The 17,887-nt window shown below is 42.2% G+C and overlaps 1 protein-coding gene across 1 annotated transcript in view; it reads left to right on the forward strand.

Annotated features, from left to right (window-relative positions):
* Positions 1-17,887, forward strand: part of CACNB1 (calcium voltage-gated channel auxiliary subunit beta 1) — a 65,512-nt gene that overhangs the window by 33,731 nt on the left and 13,894 nt on the right. Inside the window, exons 9-13 of the mRNA XM_075846829.1 lie at positions 2,105-2,163; positions 8,811-8,920; positions 15,155-15,306; positions 16,985-17,080; positions 17,402-17,587. Of these exons, the coding sequence (XP_075702944.1) occupies positions 2,105-2,163; positions 8,811-8,920; positions 15,155-15,306; positions 16,985-17,080; positions 17,402-17,587 (603 nt within the window). The remainder of the gene's footprint in view (positions 1-2,104; positions 2,164-8,810; positions 8,921-15,154; positions 15,307-16,984; positions 17,081-17,401; positions 17,588-17,887) is intronic.

Consider the following 17,887-nt stretch of genomic DNA (forward strand, 5'->3'; position numbering starts at 1 on the left):
AGCTATCGGACACACAGCGAACCGCTACCTCTCCAGACTGCCCCATAAATATACTCGGCCACGCGTGCATGTTTGTGTCAATTGGAAGAGGGGAATAAACCAGCCCGAGGGACATTATCCAGTGGAGTTCATAGAAGGGATGGGGTCCCAAAGAAAAGATGTACCCCCATTTTGGTGATGGGTTTTGCCACCCAGGATAGAAGGGTCGGGTGTTTGTTCCCTGTCTCTTCCATGACCCTTGCACTAATTCCACTTCCCATCTTGTTTGCAAGCAATGCAGAGGGAAGTTCTGCACAGGTTCTCACCACCCAGTACCTAAGGGCACGATCTCTCTAAGGGCCCCATAGCAGCCACATGGTCTGCCCCTATGGCATCTATGCTCTTGGGCTTATCTCCCGCGAGAGCAAAGAATTAGGCATGTTGGAATCCAACATGCCTGATCCGTTTATCCCCCGACATATGATGCTGAGGGACAGTCAGGAGGGCCCCATGCACATTAGATTATTTGCCTGATTTTTTTCTAATGTGTAAGGCCTGCTTAGGCTTCGTTCACATCTGCGTCAGGGCTCCGTTCAGGGTTGTCGGAGCTTTCCATCAGGGGAACCCATGGATGGAACCCTGACTGAAACAAACGTAAACCATAGGTTTCTGTTTGCATCACTATTTATCTCAATGGTGACGGATCCGTTTGTCCCCGTTGTGCAAGGGTTCTTTCGTTTTGACGGAATGAATAACGCAGTCGACTATGGTATTGATTCCATCAAAAGGATGGAAACCTTGCACAACGGGGACAAACAGGAACCAATTGTACAGGATCCGTCACCATTGAAAGCAATGGTGATGCAAACGGAAAGCTATGGTTTTCGTTTGTTTTAGTCAGGGTTCCATTCATGGGTTCGCCTGATGGAAAGATCTGATGGAACCCCTAAACGGAGGCCTGACGCAGATGTGAACGAAGCCTTAACTGTGTTTTCCCACAATATACAGCCAATAAACATCATGTAATAAAAAAAAGTGGTACAAGATAAGTAAAGCAAATGATTTAGTTGCTCAGCTTTTCATGTAGACTTACATTGTGGAATATTGTATAGTGTCATTTAAGAGCGACATTTTCTTTTAAGATGAACTAATTGAAACGTCCTTCTGACTTTCTTTTTACTACTACATCGTTTTGTAGCTTTCAACCTATATGTGCCTATTGATCCCAGCTATTAAGGGCTTTACAGCTTTGTGTAAAACTTAAACAAAGGAGCATATGAAGTCAGATTGCTAATATACTGTGTGCTACAAACTAGACTTATGCTGGGTACACACTGTGCGTTATGCCTCATGCACACAACTGTGTGTGCCGGCTGGGTCCCGTCAGTGATGCGTGGAATGATAGGACATGTCCTATCTTTCCACGGTTTGGAAAATTGGGTCCGTTTTCACAGACCCGATTTACCCGCTAAAGTGAATCGGGTGAAAAACAGCCCAATTGGCACTCGGCCGTGTGCAATGGGCATTATTGTTGCTTTTTTAACATGCGTTTTCTTATTTTTTGATACATAAACTCCCATGCCGCTCAATGGGAGTCCATCAACCCCCAAAAAAAAATGCACAAGAAAAACGCACAGTGTGAATCCATCACCTAGAGCTCTAAACTTTTGGCCCGTATGCAGAAAGGGGCCGCTGTTTGTGCACATATGTTGATCCAAAGGCATCCGTTAGCATATCCAAAGACTTATTTTTTAACCCCTTTATATAGAGGAGCAAGGCTGGGGAAGCAGGTTGGGCACGTTCCCTGGGTACCGGAGGGGGGCCAACGAGCTATTCAGGTTATTTACTTACGGGGCTAGGGCAGCGAACGGAATCTTTGCGCTAGATGAAAAAAAGCCTAGCTACACCTCTGTAATATAAAACCATTGAACCTATTTGTTACTTTCTTCTGTTACTTTCTGGTGTCTCTATGGTCTTCTGTTTGTCTAGAACTTCTTATTTGTTACTTCCTTTTATCATATCTACACAATTGTGTGACTATCCTATTCATTTTATGCCAGTCGTACTCCTTCTGTTTGGCAATCGCTACTCTGCAGTTCTCCAACGTTTCTTTGTATGCCCGCAGGTCACAGATATGATGCAGAAAGCTTTGTTTGACTTCTTGAAGCATCGCTTTGATGGAAGGTATTTAACCCCTTGTATGTTCATTTGTAAATAAGCGTCTATAAGCAGATAAACCTCATATAACCAGACATGGAATTGTGGTAAAAACAAACAAAAGTAACCGAAGAAATACTGCCATCGGCTGCATACTGTTGGAGAATGAACAGAGAGGAGGTTGCACGCATCGGGTGGGGTTTGGGTGGCCCTGGTTCTTGAGGTGGGTGCGGGTCCCAGGGACTTTTGTGGCATGTGCCATGGACGTCTAGTTTGGGAATACTCCTTTAAGAAGTTGAAAGCAAATCAGCTGATTCTCTTTCAACCGGAGTATATGCACATGGCCGCGCTCGTAATCACTGCCCGATAGTGCGGGCACAGCCGGCCATCGATGTCCGCGGACAGCCACCCATTTGCGGTACACTTCTACGGCACGGACACCTTCCCGTGACCATACGGGAAGGTATCCGTGGTCGATAGAAGTAAATGGGTCCGTCATTGCGGACCGCAATTATGGAATATTTTTACGGTCATGTGCTTGGGGCCTAAGGCATTGTAAGGCATACAATATTTGGTGAACCTTTAGGCTGGCGAATCGCACTTACAGCGTACCTATTGCACGTTTAAACAAAACGAAACCAGCAATGGGTAAAATGAAGAAACAGAGGAAGACTTAAAAAAAAAAAAAAAACACCAAGTGGATACAATTAAAAATTTTGATTCATTCAAAATATTTAATATTTATAAATTAATTATATATTCATTGTAAAATATATTGAAATAGTCACATTGTAGTTGAATGTCTATAACGTTTTCTTCTATCTTTAAATGAGTTTGTACATTTTTACGTAAATGAATGGCGTGAATTTAGTGGTAGGGATCGTCAAGTACAGCGCTTGGCTATCTTCATCAGTCCTGTAGAAAGTGAATAGAGCGGTGGCCATGCATGCGCACTACTACTCCATTCACAAAGGGAACTCGGGAACCCGCGTTCATGTGGTCTCTGGATATGCCAGTGGTCGGACCCCCAGTGATCAGCCATTTATAGGTGATAACTGTCATTTATAGGTAACCCCTTTAAGGATCACTCAGCCCAGAAAATGCCTCCACTGTGTGTAGGCTGCCCAGTTATTTTTAGAGGCAAGGTCTGTCTGTCAGCCTCTCTATTGAAACAGATATTTTAAAATGTGCAATAAACTTGACGTCAGGCAATGATGCAGAAATATGGAGATAATTATACGGAACTCCCCAGACTTTACGGAATATCCTTGCAGTGAGGCTTTGTATAAAGTCACCCAGGAACATAAGTGACTCATTCCATGCAGTGCTCCACATGCCGCATTCCCACCAGCACAGCATAAATAAGGACTATTTATATGCGAATATCAGTGTAACTGCTCTGAACAGTCCATATGATACCTTAATCCATGGATTATCCAGCTCCTCCTCATCCTCCATGAACTGACATCTTCTAAATATCAATGTGAAGGTTTGATTTTGAAAACTGAATTATAGTAATAAGCCGAAAACAAGCAATTCCTACCCAGAAATAAAATCATTGAAGAGGTCTATCCGTTTTGGTAGTTAAAGCATTCTATGGATACATTATGTAGGCTTTTTTTTTCATTGTTTTGTTAAACGTATGTTTTAGGTTTTTCTAACTTTTTTTTTTTTAATTCACTTTTATTGAAAATTTTCAATAGTTTTTCCAATACAGCTTTTCTATATCCTCTATACATATGAGCTGTATCATTCGATATGAGTCGAATCTGTCACTCAGCTGAACTGACGGCTTGGCTGAGAGCGGGTCCTCTGTGTCTCTAACATACAGCATTACCATAATATTATTATTTAGATCTTAGTTGATCAACTTAGATGTGGTTAATATTATGGTGATCCTGTGTGTTAGGCCTCATTTACACGAGCGTATTATACGCGCGTGCGACGCGCGTGCTTTTCACGCGTGTCGTACGCACCTATAATAGTCTATGGGGCTGTTTAGACGATGCGTGAATTTTGCGCAGCGTGAGTGCGTTGCGTAAAACTCACGACATGTTCTATATTCTTGCGTTTTTCACGCAACACGCACCCATTGACTTCAATGGGTGCGTGAAAACAACGCATGCCACACTGACGGTCCTGCGTTGCATGCGCGAAAATCACGCAAGAGCTGTCAAAAGGATGAATGTAAACAGAAAAGCACCACGTGCTTTTCTGGTTACAAACATCCAAACGGAGTGTCAAATTAGAGATGAGCGCACCGAACTTCACCGGGTTCGGCCGAACTCGTTTTAACCGAACCCGGCAAAAAATGTTCGGGTACGCGACGTCAGGAGACAGTCACTGCCCACGGTGCTGAAAGACTTAAACTGTTTCAGCACCATGGACAGTGACTTTCGATCACAATATACATATACGTGTAAAAAAAAAAAGAAGTTCTGACTTACCGATAAGTCCCGGCTTCTTCCTCCAGTCCGACCTCCCGGGATGACAATTCAGGCCAAGTGACAGCTGCAGCCAATCACAGGCCAAGCACAGGCTGCAGCCAATCACAGGCTGCAGCGGTCTCATGGCCTGCCGCGTCATCCTGGGAGGTGGGGCCGGATGACAAGAGAGGGACGCGTCACCAAGGCAACGGCCGGGAGACCGGACTGGAGGAAGCAGGCAGTTCATGGTAAGTGTGAACGTCTTTTTTTATTCACAGGTTGGTGTAGATTGTGATCGGCATTCACTGTCGAGGGTGCTGAAAGAGTTACTGCCGATCAGTTAGCTCTTTCAGCACCTTGGACAGTGACGGCCGTCGACTACCTCATCTCCATGATGGCGGCTGCGCGAAAATCACGCAGCCGCGCATCATACACGGATGACACACGGAGCTGTCAATTGCCTTTTGCGCACGCAAAACGCAGCGTTTTTTTGCGTGCGCAAAACGCACACGCTCGTGTAAATGAGGCCTTAGAGAAACACAGGACCCACTCTCAGTCGAGCCGTCAGTTCACCGACAGAATCGGCTGATAGCGAACGATACAGCTTCTATGTATAGAAGATACATAGAAGCTGTATTGGAAAAACGATTGAAATTTTTAAATAAAAGTCCATTTAAAAAACGTTTAAAAAACCTTAAACATACATTTAATAGTAATAATAATAATAATAATAATAATAATAATAAAATAAAAAAAAAGCCTACATAGGTGTCCATAGCCTTTAAAATGTATTTTAGCGAGCAAAAGGAGTAATCTCATAAATGAGCAGGACAGTGGCTGTGATGTAAAACTTTACACCATTGCCCTGCAAATCTGTGAGCAGACAACAGGTTACTGTTTAATGCAGCCTATGTTCTACCGATGGCACAGCAGATACAGGCTATACCACCTAGTCGTCCATTTATTGAATGGGTGCTGTGCAGTGGCAGCTTCCCCTGAGATAACAGCTGTGAATTGCCAGACCTGTTGAGGTCAGCTGGTCCTCATTTAGAGAAAGGGTCTTTCAGAGCACTAGATCACTTGATGTGATCTCATTTCCAAATATGATCTATGTTAAAAATGTTGTCCCACAGTGCTGATCTTGGGCACCATGTCTTACATACACTTATCTATAAACACTGCTTTGTACTTGAAATACGTCCATAGAGATTTCTATATCACATAAACTAAGCATCAATTACACCAAGACTTGCGGACTATATATAGAAAGGTTTTTGCTTTTTTCCTAAGCGCATGTTGTGATTGTTTGCATTTCATTAGTTCAGGCCTTAATAATGCTGCTTCTTAGGTAGCAAATGACATATACAATGATATAGAGATATTGCTGAAGTAACATGGAACTTCGAATCGTGCCCGTCAGTGTGGGCTGCCGGGATTTGTCATTTGGTTTTACATCTTGGTGGCACCTTCTTCATGTTCCATTTCAGCTTCAGTCTCATAAATGGGATCTATCCCCATGTTTGTCTTATGTGATCAGGATCACACTACTGGAGTCTGTATACAGACATGCTTGTCTAACATTGACAACAGCTGCAATACTGAGCATATTCGTTGGTTTTTACTGAAAAGTCTGTACATGTAGGTCTTAGCCATTATGGAACACATGCAAAATGGAAACTTAATTGGAAATAATATGCATTCTCCGACACCTAAGATCACTGACTACTAATAAAACAAAAATGTGTAACGATTTTTAAGTTATGGAAAATTCAAATCTGTAAATGACCACTAGTGGGCAGCAGTGAGCCATAGAGATAGAATAGAAAGTCTATGAATGGAGCATCTGGTACTATTATAAAATAAGACAGTACCATATAATATTAGCCAATACCTATAGGTAATTGGGGACACTGAAAACGAATGATAATATCTGTCACAAGTGCCACAGTGGATGAGAATCACTCTCGTGGAGGACTTCATTGGCCTCTTTAATACTGATATCAACTTACATTGTCTGATATAAATTATTTATGTAAAAACACCGGGGGCCACGTATGAAATATAATAGACCGGAAAATGGTGCCGCTACGTGAGAAAATATATTGTATAAAATGATAAAGGCAATGGATAAGTAGCTGAAACATATGTTTGGTCCAATTGTTCAAGTTATGTCTGCCAAATAACTGGCATATAGGTTCGATGGCTAGATCTCATAGCAACCTCCCCTCTGAGATATAAGATGTACTGCAATTTCTTAAAAAATTTGAAGCAGCATGACCCTGAGCAGGTCTATATGACTGATAGGGTCCATTCACACATTGCAGTCATATCACGGTTATTGCCAAATCGCAGCAAAAAAGATTTGCGCAACTGCTGCTTCTTAGCTGAGAGTAGGACTAATTATGTAGGGAATTGCAGCATATGAACGTAAACAGGTGTTTTCATTCACTGACAGCAAACAAATAACTTGAATATGGTGACATCTGTCACTTACCCGTGTCGTTTTCCTCTGCAGTGTATTATTACTGCATCAATGAGAATTGGAAACAGATTGCTGGCATGGAGTGGTACACCAGTGTCATATGTTGTAGTGGAGTGATCCATATTCTCCAACTTGGTGCCCGCCTATGGGTATTATGGTGTAATTGCATTGATAAATGTCATTGTTTTAACATATGTATTGATAAGTGTATGGGGCGGTGTATATGCACTACTGGCAAATGTAACAAAGGTTGGAAATAGTTATCAGAATTGTAGCCCCAACTGCTGCAAGGAAGAAAGGTGAATGAAATGCTTAGACTGTGTTCACACGTTGCAATCAATTTGCGTTGTTTGCTGTGATTATTGGAAAATTGCGACAAAACCACATGATTGTGTCTCGATTTTGTGGAAATCAAAGCAAAAAAGGCAAATTGATAGACAGAGAGAGACAGGAAATCACCTGATGAAACCATGTATTCCTGGCCTTGCTGATAGCCCTTTACTATAGTATATAAGATTATCCCAAAAATTTCATTTTCATATTCGGTAAACAATGAGACTGGGCCCTATTCATGTGACATCTACTGAAGCTTTATACAATTCCTCTAAACTTCTATGGGGCTCTACTGTACCTTACCTACAGAAGTTTGTTCTCCATATGAATCAGACAGAGAGCTATTCTCCTCTAAAAACATTGCCGTATTGGGTACCATATGGCGGCACATGAAGTACCTACACCTCTGTAGTACGGAGTGGCAGAGCCTCCATATACCTCATATACCTCCATACAGCCTCCTATGAGGCCTAACTGAAGATTTGCCATTCATGACTGTAGGAAAACCGGATGACAACCCAATGGAAGCTGTAAATGGGGTCATTATGGTTGGCGATTATTTTTTAGGAGAAAAGGCCCTTTTAATGAAAAGGTGAAAGTGCAGTGTGTTACAGAATGAAATGTGTTTAGGTTATATGTGTCATTTATACAGGCATTTTTGTAAGGGCTAGTTCACACCTGCGTTGGGTATTCTGCTACGTCAGGGGAGCAGAACAAGGTAATAACCGGAAGCGACGGTTCCGTTGCCACACGGACACCAGCAGTGGCCGATGGAACCCACTTCAATGGGTTCTGTCGGCTTTCCTTCAGGGTGTGCGTGAATTCACCAGAAACAACAGCGCAGTGTCCTGCGCTATTGTTACCGTAATCTCTGCCGGATCGGCAACGGGTACATTAATGAGTCACTTAGCACTGACTGTGTACAACACTACGGCCGCCACCAGCACAATACATGTGACGTTGAACAATTAGATGAATGCATTCCTTGGGGTTCTTCATAACATCTTGAACAACATATAAGGCCATGTGTGACTTTTAGAAACTTTGGGGCACAGTTACAAAAAGTGTAATTTTGCTGGCAGAAGTTGCGCAATTTTTATCGATCATGTGCCATATTCCCAGAAATGGTGCACAGGCGTATCTGAATTTAGTGCAAGTACTATATATATGTATATGTTGGCATATACCTGCCATGAAATATTCATTGAGGTACATGACATAGAGCCCTGCAATAAAGGGCAGCAACAACATGCAAAACTATGAAAGTAATCTTCCAATGTTCTTACCTATTAACTAAAGTGAGAAAATGCAAATATTGGTGGTAAGACGCTATATGCACATGGCATAACTGCGGGCACCATGTCTGTCTTTTTATAATTGTGCCCTATTTGTGTCTCGATTCCTCATTTGTCTTTATGTTTTTTTTTAACCAGGATTTCCATCACTCGGGTCACTGCTGACATCTCTCTTGCCAAACGTTCTGTCCTGAACAATCCCAGCAAGCACAACATCATGGAGAGGTCTAACACACGCTCTAGTCTTGGTAAGTGATCTGGACAACTGTGGTATGGAAATTAAGATTGGAAACAATAATATATGGGCATAGATGAATCAGGATTGGAGTGCAAAATCCAGTATATAATCTAATCCAGAGATAAAAAATGCCAGGGACCAAGAAAATGGGTGTTAATCGGGTCAATATCAATGACTACATTGAAGATAGCGTTGTCCTAAACACTGTCATAAATTCTAGAAGGTTGCAATCTTTATCCAAAAAAATACTTAAAGAGGACCTGTTAGTAGGTCATATAAATTGAACTAGTTAACTGCCCTGAATAGCGCTGTCTCCCTGAATCCAGCGTTGTTTTCCTTTTTTTCCTGGACCCTCTTGTTCCAGAGATATGGCCCGCTGTTGTGTTGGAATCCTATATGCTAATTTGCTGTAGTTAGCCAACAGGGCCTGAACTACCCTCAAGCTGCCTCGCGCTGATTGGTCAGGCATCAGAGGCAGGGAAGCTAGCGTCACCCCGTTAGCTAACTACAGAAAATTTGCATATAGGAAGCCAACACAACAGTGGGCCATATCTCCAGAATGGGAGGTCCCAGGAAAAAAAGGAAAACCGCGCTGGAATCAGGATGACAGCACTACTCAGGTCAGTTAATCAGTTCAACTTATATGATATAGTGAGAGATCCTCTTTATGTTTACATAGAGTGCAGAACATTTGCAAAGCCTGAGGCTGCTCTACTGAGAGATTCTAATGACATGTCCGAAGCACCAAATACAATAGCTACATCCTACTTGTGTGTATATGTGGGGACATCTATATGGTTGGTGATTTTAATCCACACAAGGTCTGCATCATCTGACAGGACTTAACCCCTTCCCGACATTTGACGTACATGTACGTCATGGAAAGTACTGACTTCCCGCATCTTGCCGTACATGTACGTCAAACGTTTGGCACCGGCTCAGAAGCTGAGCCGGTCCCATCATCACCGGATCTCAGCTGTATCTTACAGCTGACATCCGACTGTAACGGCGGGGACCGAAATTAGCTTCGATCCCCGCCATTAACCCCTTAAGTGCAGCGCTCAAACGCGATCGCTGCACTTAAGGTGTTTGCAGCTCATCGGAACCCCAGTAATGAAATTGCCGGGGTTCCGGTGGCTGCAATGGCAACCGGAGGCCTAATACTGGCCTCCCGGTCTGCCTAGCACCGAAGCCGGTCAAGATCCGCCCGGCGGCGGAGCCTGATCGGCTTCCGTAGCTGCCGGCAAGATGGCGCCGGGTCAGGAGCTGATCCGGCGTCATCAGCGGTGGAAGTCAGCTGTACTGTACAGCTGACATCCACCTGTAACGGCAGGAACCGGAGCTAGCTCCGATCCCTGCCATTAACCCCTTCGATGCAGCAATCGAAAGCGATTGCTGCATCGTAGCGGTTACAAGCAGATCGCCAGCCCTGACAGGCAATCGGGACTGGCGACTGCTGTTATGGCAACAGGAGACACAATGGTCTCCTGCTCTGCCATTACGGAAGCCGATTTAGGCCCCGCCGGGAGGCGAAGCCTAAACGGCTTGCTGTCAGTGAATGACTGACAGATCTAATACATTGCACTACATAGGTAGTGCAATGTATTAGAAAAAAAAAAATCTGACCGTTGGACCTTCAAGTCCCCTAGTGGGACTTGAGAAAAAGTGTAAAAAAAGTATAAAAAAGTGTAAAAAAAAGTGCAAAAAATAAAAGTTTGAAAACAATAAAAGTTTCAAGTAATCAAATAACACACAATCCCCCTTTTACTCTTATCAAGTCCTTTATTATTGAAAAATAATAATAAACCATATGTATTTGGTATCGCCACGACCGTAACGACCGGAGGTATCAAAATATTATATTATTTATTGCACGCGGTGAACAGCGTAAAAAAAACCCGTAAAAAACGTTACCAGAGTTTCTGTTTTTTAGTCACTTTGCCCTACAAATATTACAATAAAAAGTGATCAAAAAGTCGCACGTATCCAAAAATGGTACCTATAAAAACTATAGCTCGTCCCGCAAAAAACAAGCCCTCATACAACTCCGTCGACAAAAAAATTAAAACGTTATGGTTCTCACAACTTGGCGACAGAAAAAATACATTCTTTTTACAAAAGTAATTTTATTGTGCAAAAAGTTGTAAAACATAAAAAAGTTCTATAAATGAGGTATCGCCGGAATCGTACTGACCCGCAGAATAAAGGTAACATGTAGTTTATAATGCGTGGTGAACTCTGTATAAAAAAAAACCAAAAAAAGCTGTGCCAGAATTGCGTTTTTTGGTTTACCTGGCATCCCAAAAAATAGGATAAAAGGTGATCAAAAAGTCACATGTACCCCAAAATGGTACCAATAATAACTACAGCTCGTCCCGCAACAAACCAGCCCTCATACCGCTACGTCTATGAAAAATAAAATTAGTTATGGCTCCAATAAGTCAGGAAATAAAAAAATATGCAGTTGTGCCCGAGGAGAACATTTCTTCTGTTTCAAGAGGCGATTTATCAAGGACCTAAAATTAGGGAACCAGGAAGGGAGGGCCCAATCATATCCGATGGAAGCGACGGTGCCCGTATTATACCAGGATAATACTTTCCCAGCAAAATTCCCCAAACTACAAAGGCGCGGAGTGTGGACCAAAAGGGGGATAAGAAATGACACCATTTATCAGTGCGACACCGGCCTGTGCAGAAAGGATTGCTTCACAGCGTAACACACATCTATGGATTATTTTTATTTTTTTATACCACCTGACTATGCCCCTTATATACTCCGCCCCGCTTACATGTACCCCCACATTATAAAACACCAGCAATACTCAAACAAATATAGTACCAAGCAAAATCCGCTCTCCAAAAGCCAAATGGTGCTCCCTCGGCCCTGAATACTACAGCGTGCCCAAACAGCAGTTTCCTTCAACATATATGGCACCGTCATACCCGTGAGAACCCTTTTAACAATTTTTGTGGTGTGTGTCTCCAGCGTCATAAGCTGGGCATGACATATTTGCCACTGAATGGCATATCTAGGGAAAAATATAAATTTTTAATTTGCACCATCCGCAGCGCATTCATTTATGGAAAAGACCTGTGGGGTGAAAATGCTCACTACACCCCTTAATAAATGCCTTGAGGGGTGCAGTTCCATAATGGGGTCACTTATCAGGGGTTTCTTTTTATTATTTCACATCTGAGCCTCTGCAGTTGTGAACCAATACTTTGTAAATCGCCAAATTAGGCCTCCACTCCGCATGGTACTCTTCACTTCTGAGCCCTGTCATATGTCCAGACAAAAGATTAGGGCCACATGTAGGGTGTTTCTAAAACCGGGAAACACCGCATAATAATTAGAGAGCTGTCTTGTTATGGTGGCACAAGCCGGGCACCACATATTGGCATATCTATGGAAAAAAATCCCATTTTCACTCTGCAACATTGAGCGCACACTAATTTCTACAAAACACCTGCAGGGTTAAAATGCTTACTACACCCCTTGGTAAATGCATTGAGGGGTGTAGTTTACAAAATGGGGTCACTTCTGGGGGGTTTCCACTGTTTTGGGCCCACAGGTGCCCAGAAACCAATCCAGCAACATCTGCACTCCAAATGGCGGTCCTTCCCTTCTGAGCCCTGCCGTTTGCCCAAACAGCAGTTTATGACCACATATGGGGTATTGCCGTACTCGGGAGAAATAGCTTTACAAATGTTGGGTTCTTTTTTTCCTTTATTTGTTGAGAAAATGAAAAAATTTGCGCTAAAGCTACGTCTTATTGAAGAAAAAGGACTGTTTTTATTTTCACTGCCTAATTCTAATAAATTCTATGAAACATCTGTGGGGTCAAAATGCTCACTACACCCCTAGATGCATTCTTCAAGAGGTGTAGTTTCCTAAATGGAGTCCCTTTTTGGGCGTTTTCATTGTTTTGTCCCCTCAGGGGCTTTGCAAATGTGACCTGGCCTCCGCAAATCATTCCTGCTAAATGTGATCTCAAAAAGTCAAATAGTGCTCTTTCCCTTCTAAGCCCTGCCGTGTGTCCAAACAGCCGTTTATTACCACATGTGGGGTATTGTTTTACTCGGGAGAAATTGCTTTACAAATTTTGTGGTGCTTTTTCTCCTTCAGTCCTTCTGGAAATGAGAAAAAATTAGCTAAACCTACATTTTCTTTGAAAAAATGTAGATTATTATTTTCAGGGCCTACTTCCAATAATTTCTGCAAAAAAACTGTGGTGTCAAATCGCTCACTATACCCCTAGATAATTTCCTCAATGGGTGTTGTTTCCAAAATGGGGTCACTTGTGGGGGGTTTCCACTGTTTTGTCCCCTCAGGGGCTTTGTAAATGTAACATGGCCTCCGCAAACCATTCCTGCTAAATTTGAGTTCCAAAAGCCAAATGGCGCTCTTTCCCTTCTCAGCCTCGCCGTGTGTCCAAACAGCCGTTTATTACCACATGTGGGGTACTGTTTTACTCGGGAGAAATTTCTTTACAAATTTTATGGTGATTTTTCTCCTTTAGTCCTTGTGGAAATGAAAAAAAATTAGCTAAACCTACATTTTATTTGAAAAAATGTAGATTTTCATTTTCACAGCCTACTTGCAAAAATTTCTGCAAAAAACCTGTGGGGTCAAAATGCTCACTATACCCCTAGATAATTTCCTCAAGGGTTATAGTTTCCAAAATGGGGTCACTTGTTTGGGGTTTTCACTGTTTTGTCCCCTCAGGGGCTTTGTAAATGTGACATGGCCTCCGCAAACCATTCCTGCTAAATGTGAACTCCAAAAGCCAAATGGCGCTCTTTCCCTTCTCAGCCACGCCGTGTCTCCAAACAACCGTTTATTACCACATGTGAGGTATTGTTTTACTCGGGAGAAATTGCTTTACAAATTTTGCGGTGCTTTTTCTCCTTTAGTCCTTGTGGAAATGAGAAAAAAAATCGCTAAACCTACATTTTCTTTGAAGAAATGTTGATTTTAATTTTCACGGCCTACTTCCAATAATTTCTGTAAAAAACCTGTGCGGTGAAAATGCTCACTACACCCCTAGATAATTTCCTTGAGGTGTCTAGTTTCCCAGATGGGGTCACTTTTGGGGGATTTTGACTGTTTTGGCACCACAAGAGCCCTTCAAACCTGACATGGTGCCTAAAATATATTCTAACAAAAATAAGGCCCCAAAATCCACTAGGTGCTCCTTTGCTTCTGAGGCCGGTGTTTCAGTCCAGTAGCACGCTACGGCCACATGTGGGATATTTCCTAAAACTGCAAAAACTGGGCAACAAATATTGAGTTGCATTTCTCTGGTAAAACCTTCTGTGTTATAAAAAAAATTGTATTAAAAATGTATTTCTGCAGAAAAATATGAAATTTGTAAATTTCACCTCTACTTTGCTTTAATTCCTGTGAAATGTTTAAAGGGTTAAGACATTTTCTAAATGCTGTTTTGAATACTTTGAGGGGTGAAGTTTTTAAAATGGGGTGACTTTTTTGGGGTTTCTAATATATAAGGCCCTCAAAACCACTTCACAACTGAACTGGCCCCTGTAAAAATAGCCTTTTGAAATTTTCTTGAAAATGTGAGAAATTGCTGCTAAAGTTCTAAGCCTTGTGAGGTCATAGAAAAATAAAAGGATGTTCAAAAAACGATGCCAATCTAAAGTAGACATATGGGGGATGTTAATTAGCAACAATTTTGTGTATTATAACTGCCTGTCTTACAAGCAGATACATTTAAATTGAGAAAAATGCTAATTTTTGCAATTTTTCGCTAAATTTTGGTGTTTTTCACAATTAAATACTGAACATATCGAGCAAATTTTGCCAGTAACATAAAGTCCAATGTGTCACGAGAAAACAATCTCAGAATCGCTTGGATAGGTGAAAGCATTCCGGAGTTATTACCACATAAAGTGACACATGTCAGATTTGAAAAATGAGGCTCTGTCAGGAAGGTCAAAAGTGGCTAAAGAGGGAAGGGGTTAAAAGAGGGATATGTTGTTATCAGAATGTCTCAGTACTACAGCCTCAGGTTTTGGGCCATTAACTTTAAGATATCATAACTCCGTGAAGAACTAAATTATAAAAAATGTTTTTTACTTAGCCAAAAGGAATTTAATCGTTTGTCTGCTGTCTCCTTCAAGTCATATTATTTCCGATTATTCCTTCATTTGTCATGCTTTTTAATGCTGTTGTATACTGTAACTGAGACCGTTTGTCGTATTTCTCCTTGCTCATCGGATACAGCGGAGGTGCAGAGTGAGATTGAGCGCATTTTCGAGTTAGCTAGAACACTACAACTGGTGGCACTTGACGCTGATACAATTAATCACCCAGCTCAGTTGGCCAAGACTTCCCTGGCACCAATTATCGTGTATATTAAGATCACCTCTCCTAAAGTGAGTATTACAGAGAGAGTGTTAATAATAAAGTAGGTGTTTTATGGAGCAGACAACATACACTGAAATGCCAGGAAAATCCATCCAATGTATTAGAGGGGTTGCTAAAGCGGTTGTCCTTAGGGGGTTTTCCCCATAAATTATTGTTGGGCATTGGCTAAACAATACTGCATGGAATCATACCCACTTATAGCTGGCGCAGAGCAATTTTCAGGTCCTTGTGGATAGGTGATAAATATGAATTATGGGAAAACCTCTTTAAAGCCGATTGCGCACCACATGTCACCATGTACCCCTAGAGGTTACCATCAGGAATGCGATGTTGCATTTCAGATTAATATTTCTATTCTGTTTGACCCATAGAGATTAGTAAAATATTTGCGGTTTTGCAAATTTGCTGATTAATGATTTGTCCCCATACTCATGATCATTGCTCCATATAAATCCGCCAGCTAGAAAATCTGCCCGTTTAGAACCACCCTACGACATTGATAAATCTGTCCCAGCGGGTCTCTTTCTAGGACAACAGAGGACTGACTGTAAACTTGTTTTAGGGTCTCCCCTATGCAGAGTCCATCAGAAGAAAGTTTAACCCGTCCTGTGGGCAAATACTAATATATTATAACAGTTGTAGTTGTTTCTGAGTTCTTAGTCCTCATGCAGAGCTGTGTGCATGGACCTTGTATGGCAGTGCACGGAGGCTATATGGTTCCCTAGTACGGAGCTGTAAGGAATCATTTTGCTCCCGTATAGGCTCCGACGGCAGCCGTATGTACAGCGCTAATCTTCCCTAGAAGCAATGCGTGAATAGACTATCACGTGGAGAATGCCATGTTTATTCTCTGTTCGCAATCTGACCGAAAAAACTGTATGCCTCCATATTAAATCATGCCTAATGAACTTCAATAGGAGCCCTCATGGCTTCTTACAAAACAGAGCTGTAATACAGCTGTGTGCATGAGGCTTTGTGTGTATTTCAGGGCTGCTTAACAGATTAAAGGGGTTCTCTCACCTCAACAACCCCTTTATAAAATTAATCAGTTTAAGAAACCCCCAATAAGGGTCAGCTGTTATTACCAGGGGAAGTGTCGCCCGGCCATGCATTTTCCTGCAGTGCCCACTAAAGGGAAAATGTAGTATTGTATATCAAACTATGGCTCTATGTCTACTACATTAGCAGGCATAGCGGCTCTGTACCCTTGCTCATAAAGGGGGTCCAGAGCGGGTGAACCCCCTCCATGTCATCCATAAGCCCCTGTAATACTGTCCGGTTCACTAGATCTAGGATTGGTCATTGGGTGAATTCAAGGCAAATTGACTGAAGTATTACTCCCGTGCGTTATTATAGTGTATACTATTTTCACTGAGTCGGTTAAGGGATATATATAACTTGGCAGTCAACGCTTCACTGCCTTATATATCCCTTAATCGACTCAGTGAAAATAATCTTAACCATACATGTTGGGGAAAACTAACGGAAACTGAGAATTATTGACAGTGAGTTATTATAGTGTATACTGCATTACTTATGTACTTAGGCCATAGGTGGAGAATGAATAAAGTAACAGAGCTTTGTACATCTTCGGGTTAATAGTCTTTTTCTTGAACACTTTATCTGTATTCCTTTATACTACAGATTCCTGAATCCCTCTGTGTGATCTCCATTCTCTTTCCCCAGGTATTACATAGGCTGATAAAATCCAGAGGGAAGTCTCAAGCAAAGCATTTAAATGTACAGATGGTGGCAGCCGATAAACTGGCTCAGTGCCCTCCGGTGAGTGTCTCCGCATTCCTGGCAGTCATGCCCAGCAGAACACAGAGTAATGCTCAGCAATTGTGACAAGTTCATGTCCTGCTCAATAAACAAACACAATCTGTTCCTTTTACGTGAGTGGATTGTTTCCATTTTAGTCCGTAACAATAGTCATGTTCCAAATTGTTCCATAGAAACTTCCTAATGGGGTTGGAATATGTGGCGTAACTCCCTCACTGCCCGATCTGGAGCTGATCATTTTTTTTTTAAGTCATTATTTCTTGAGACAGATATTGGAGGGAAGCGATGTAGTAACTGTATTTGCCTCTCTTGTGCTGACAGGAAATGTTTGACATCATTCTGGATGAGAACCAGCTGGAGGATGCCTGTGAGCACCTGGCAGAATACTTAGAAGCCTACTGGAAAGCAACTCACCCGCCGAGCATTAACCCACCCAATCCACTACTCAACCGCACCCTTGCCACAGCAGCTCTTGCATCCAGCCCTGCGCCCGTCTCCAATCTCCAGGTGCAAGTCCTCACCTCGCTAAAACAGAACCTGGGGTTGTGGGGAAATCGGGGGGAACCAGGTTCAAGTCCTAGGATGGACGAGCATGCTGTGTAGTTTTGGGGAACAGATATGTCATATAAGAGAGAACAGCACGATATATCTTTGCTATTGCCCTGACAGCTACATGCCTACTTTATAAGGGGACGATTATCTCCTATGTTACAGGGGACAACATCCAAGCCGGGCTCCATTAGTTTTCCTCCTGGTGACTAATGTACAAATAGGCAAACTGTTTACAGAACACATTGCAAGAAACGC

The sequence above is a fragment of the Rhinoderma darwinii genome, chromosome 13 (assembly GCF_050947455.1).
Source record: "Rhinoderma darwinii isolate aRhiDar2 chromosome 13, aRhiDar2.hap1, whole genome shotgun sequence".
Taxonomy (NCBI): domain Eukaryota; kingdom Metazoa; phylum Chordata; class Amphibia; order Anura; family Rhinodermatidae; genus Rhinoderma; species Rhinoderma darwinii.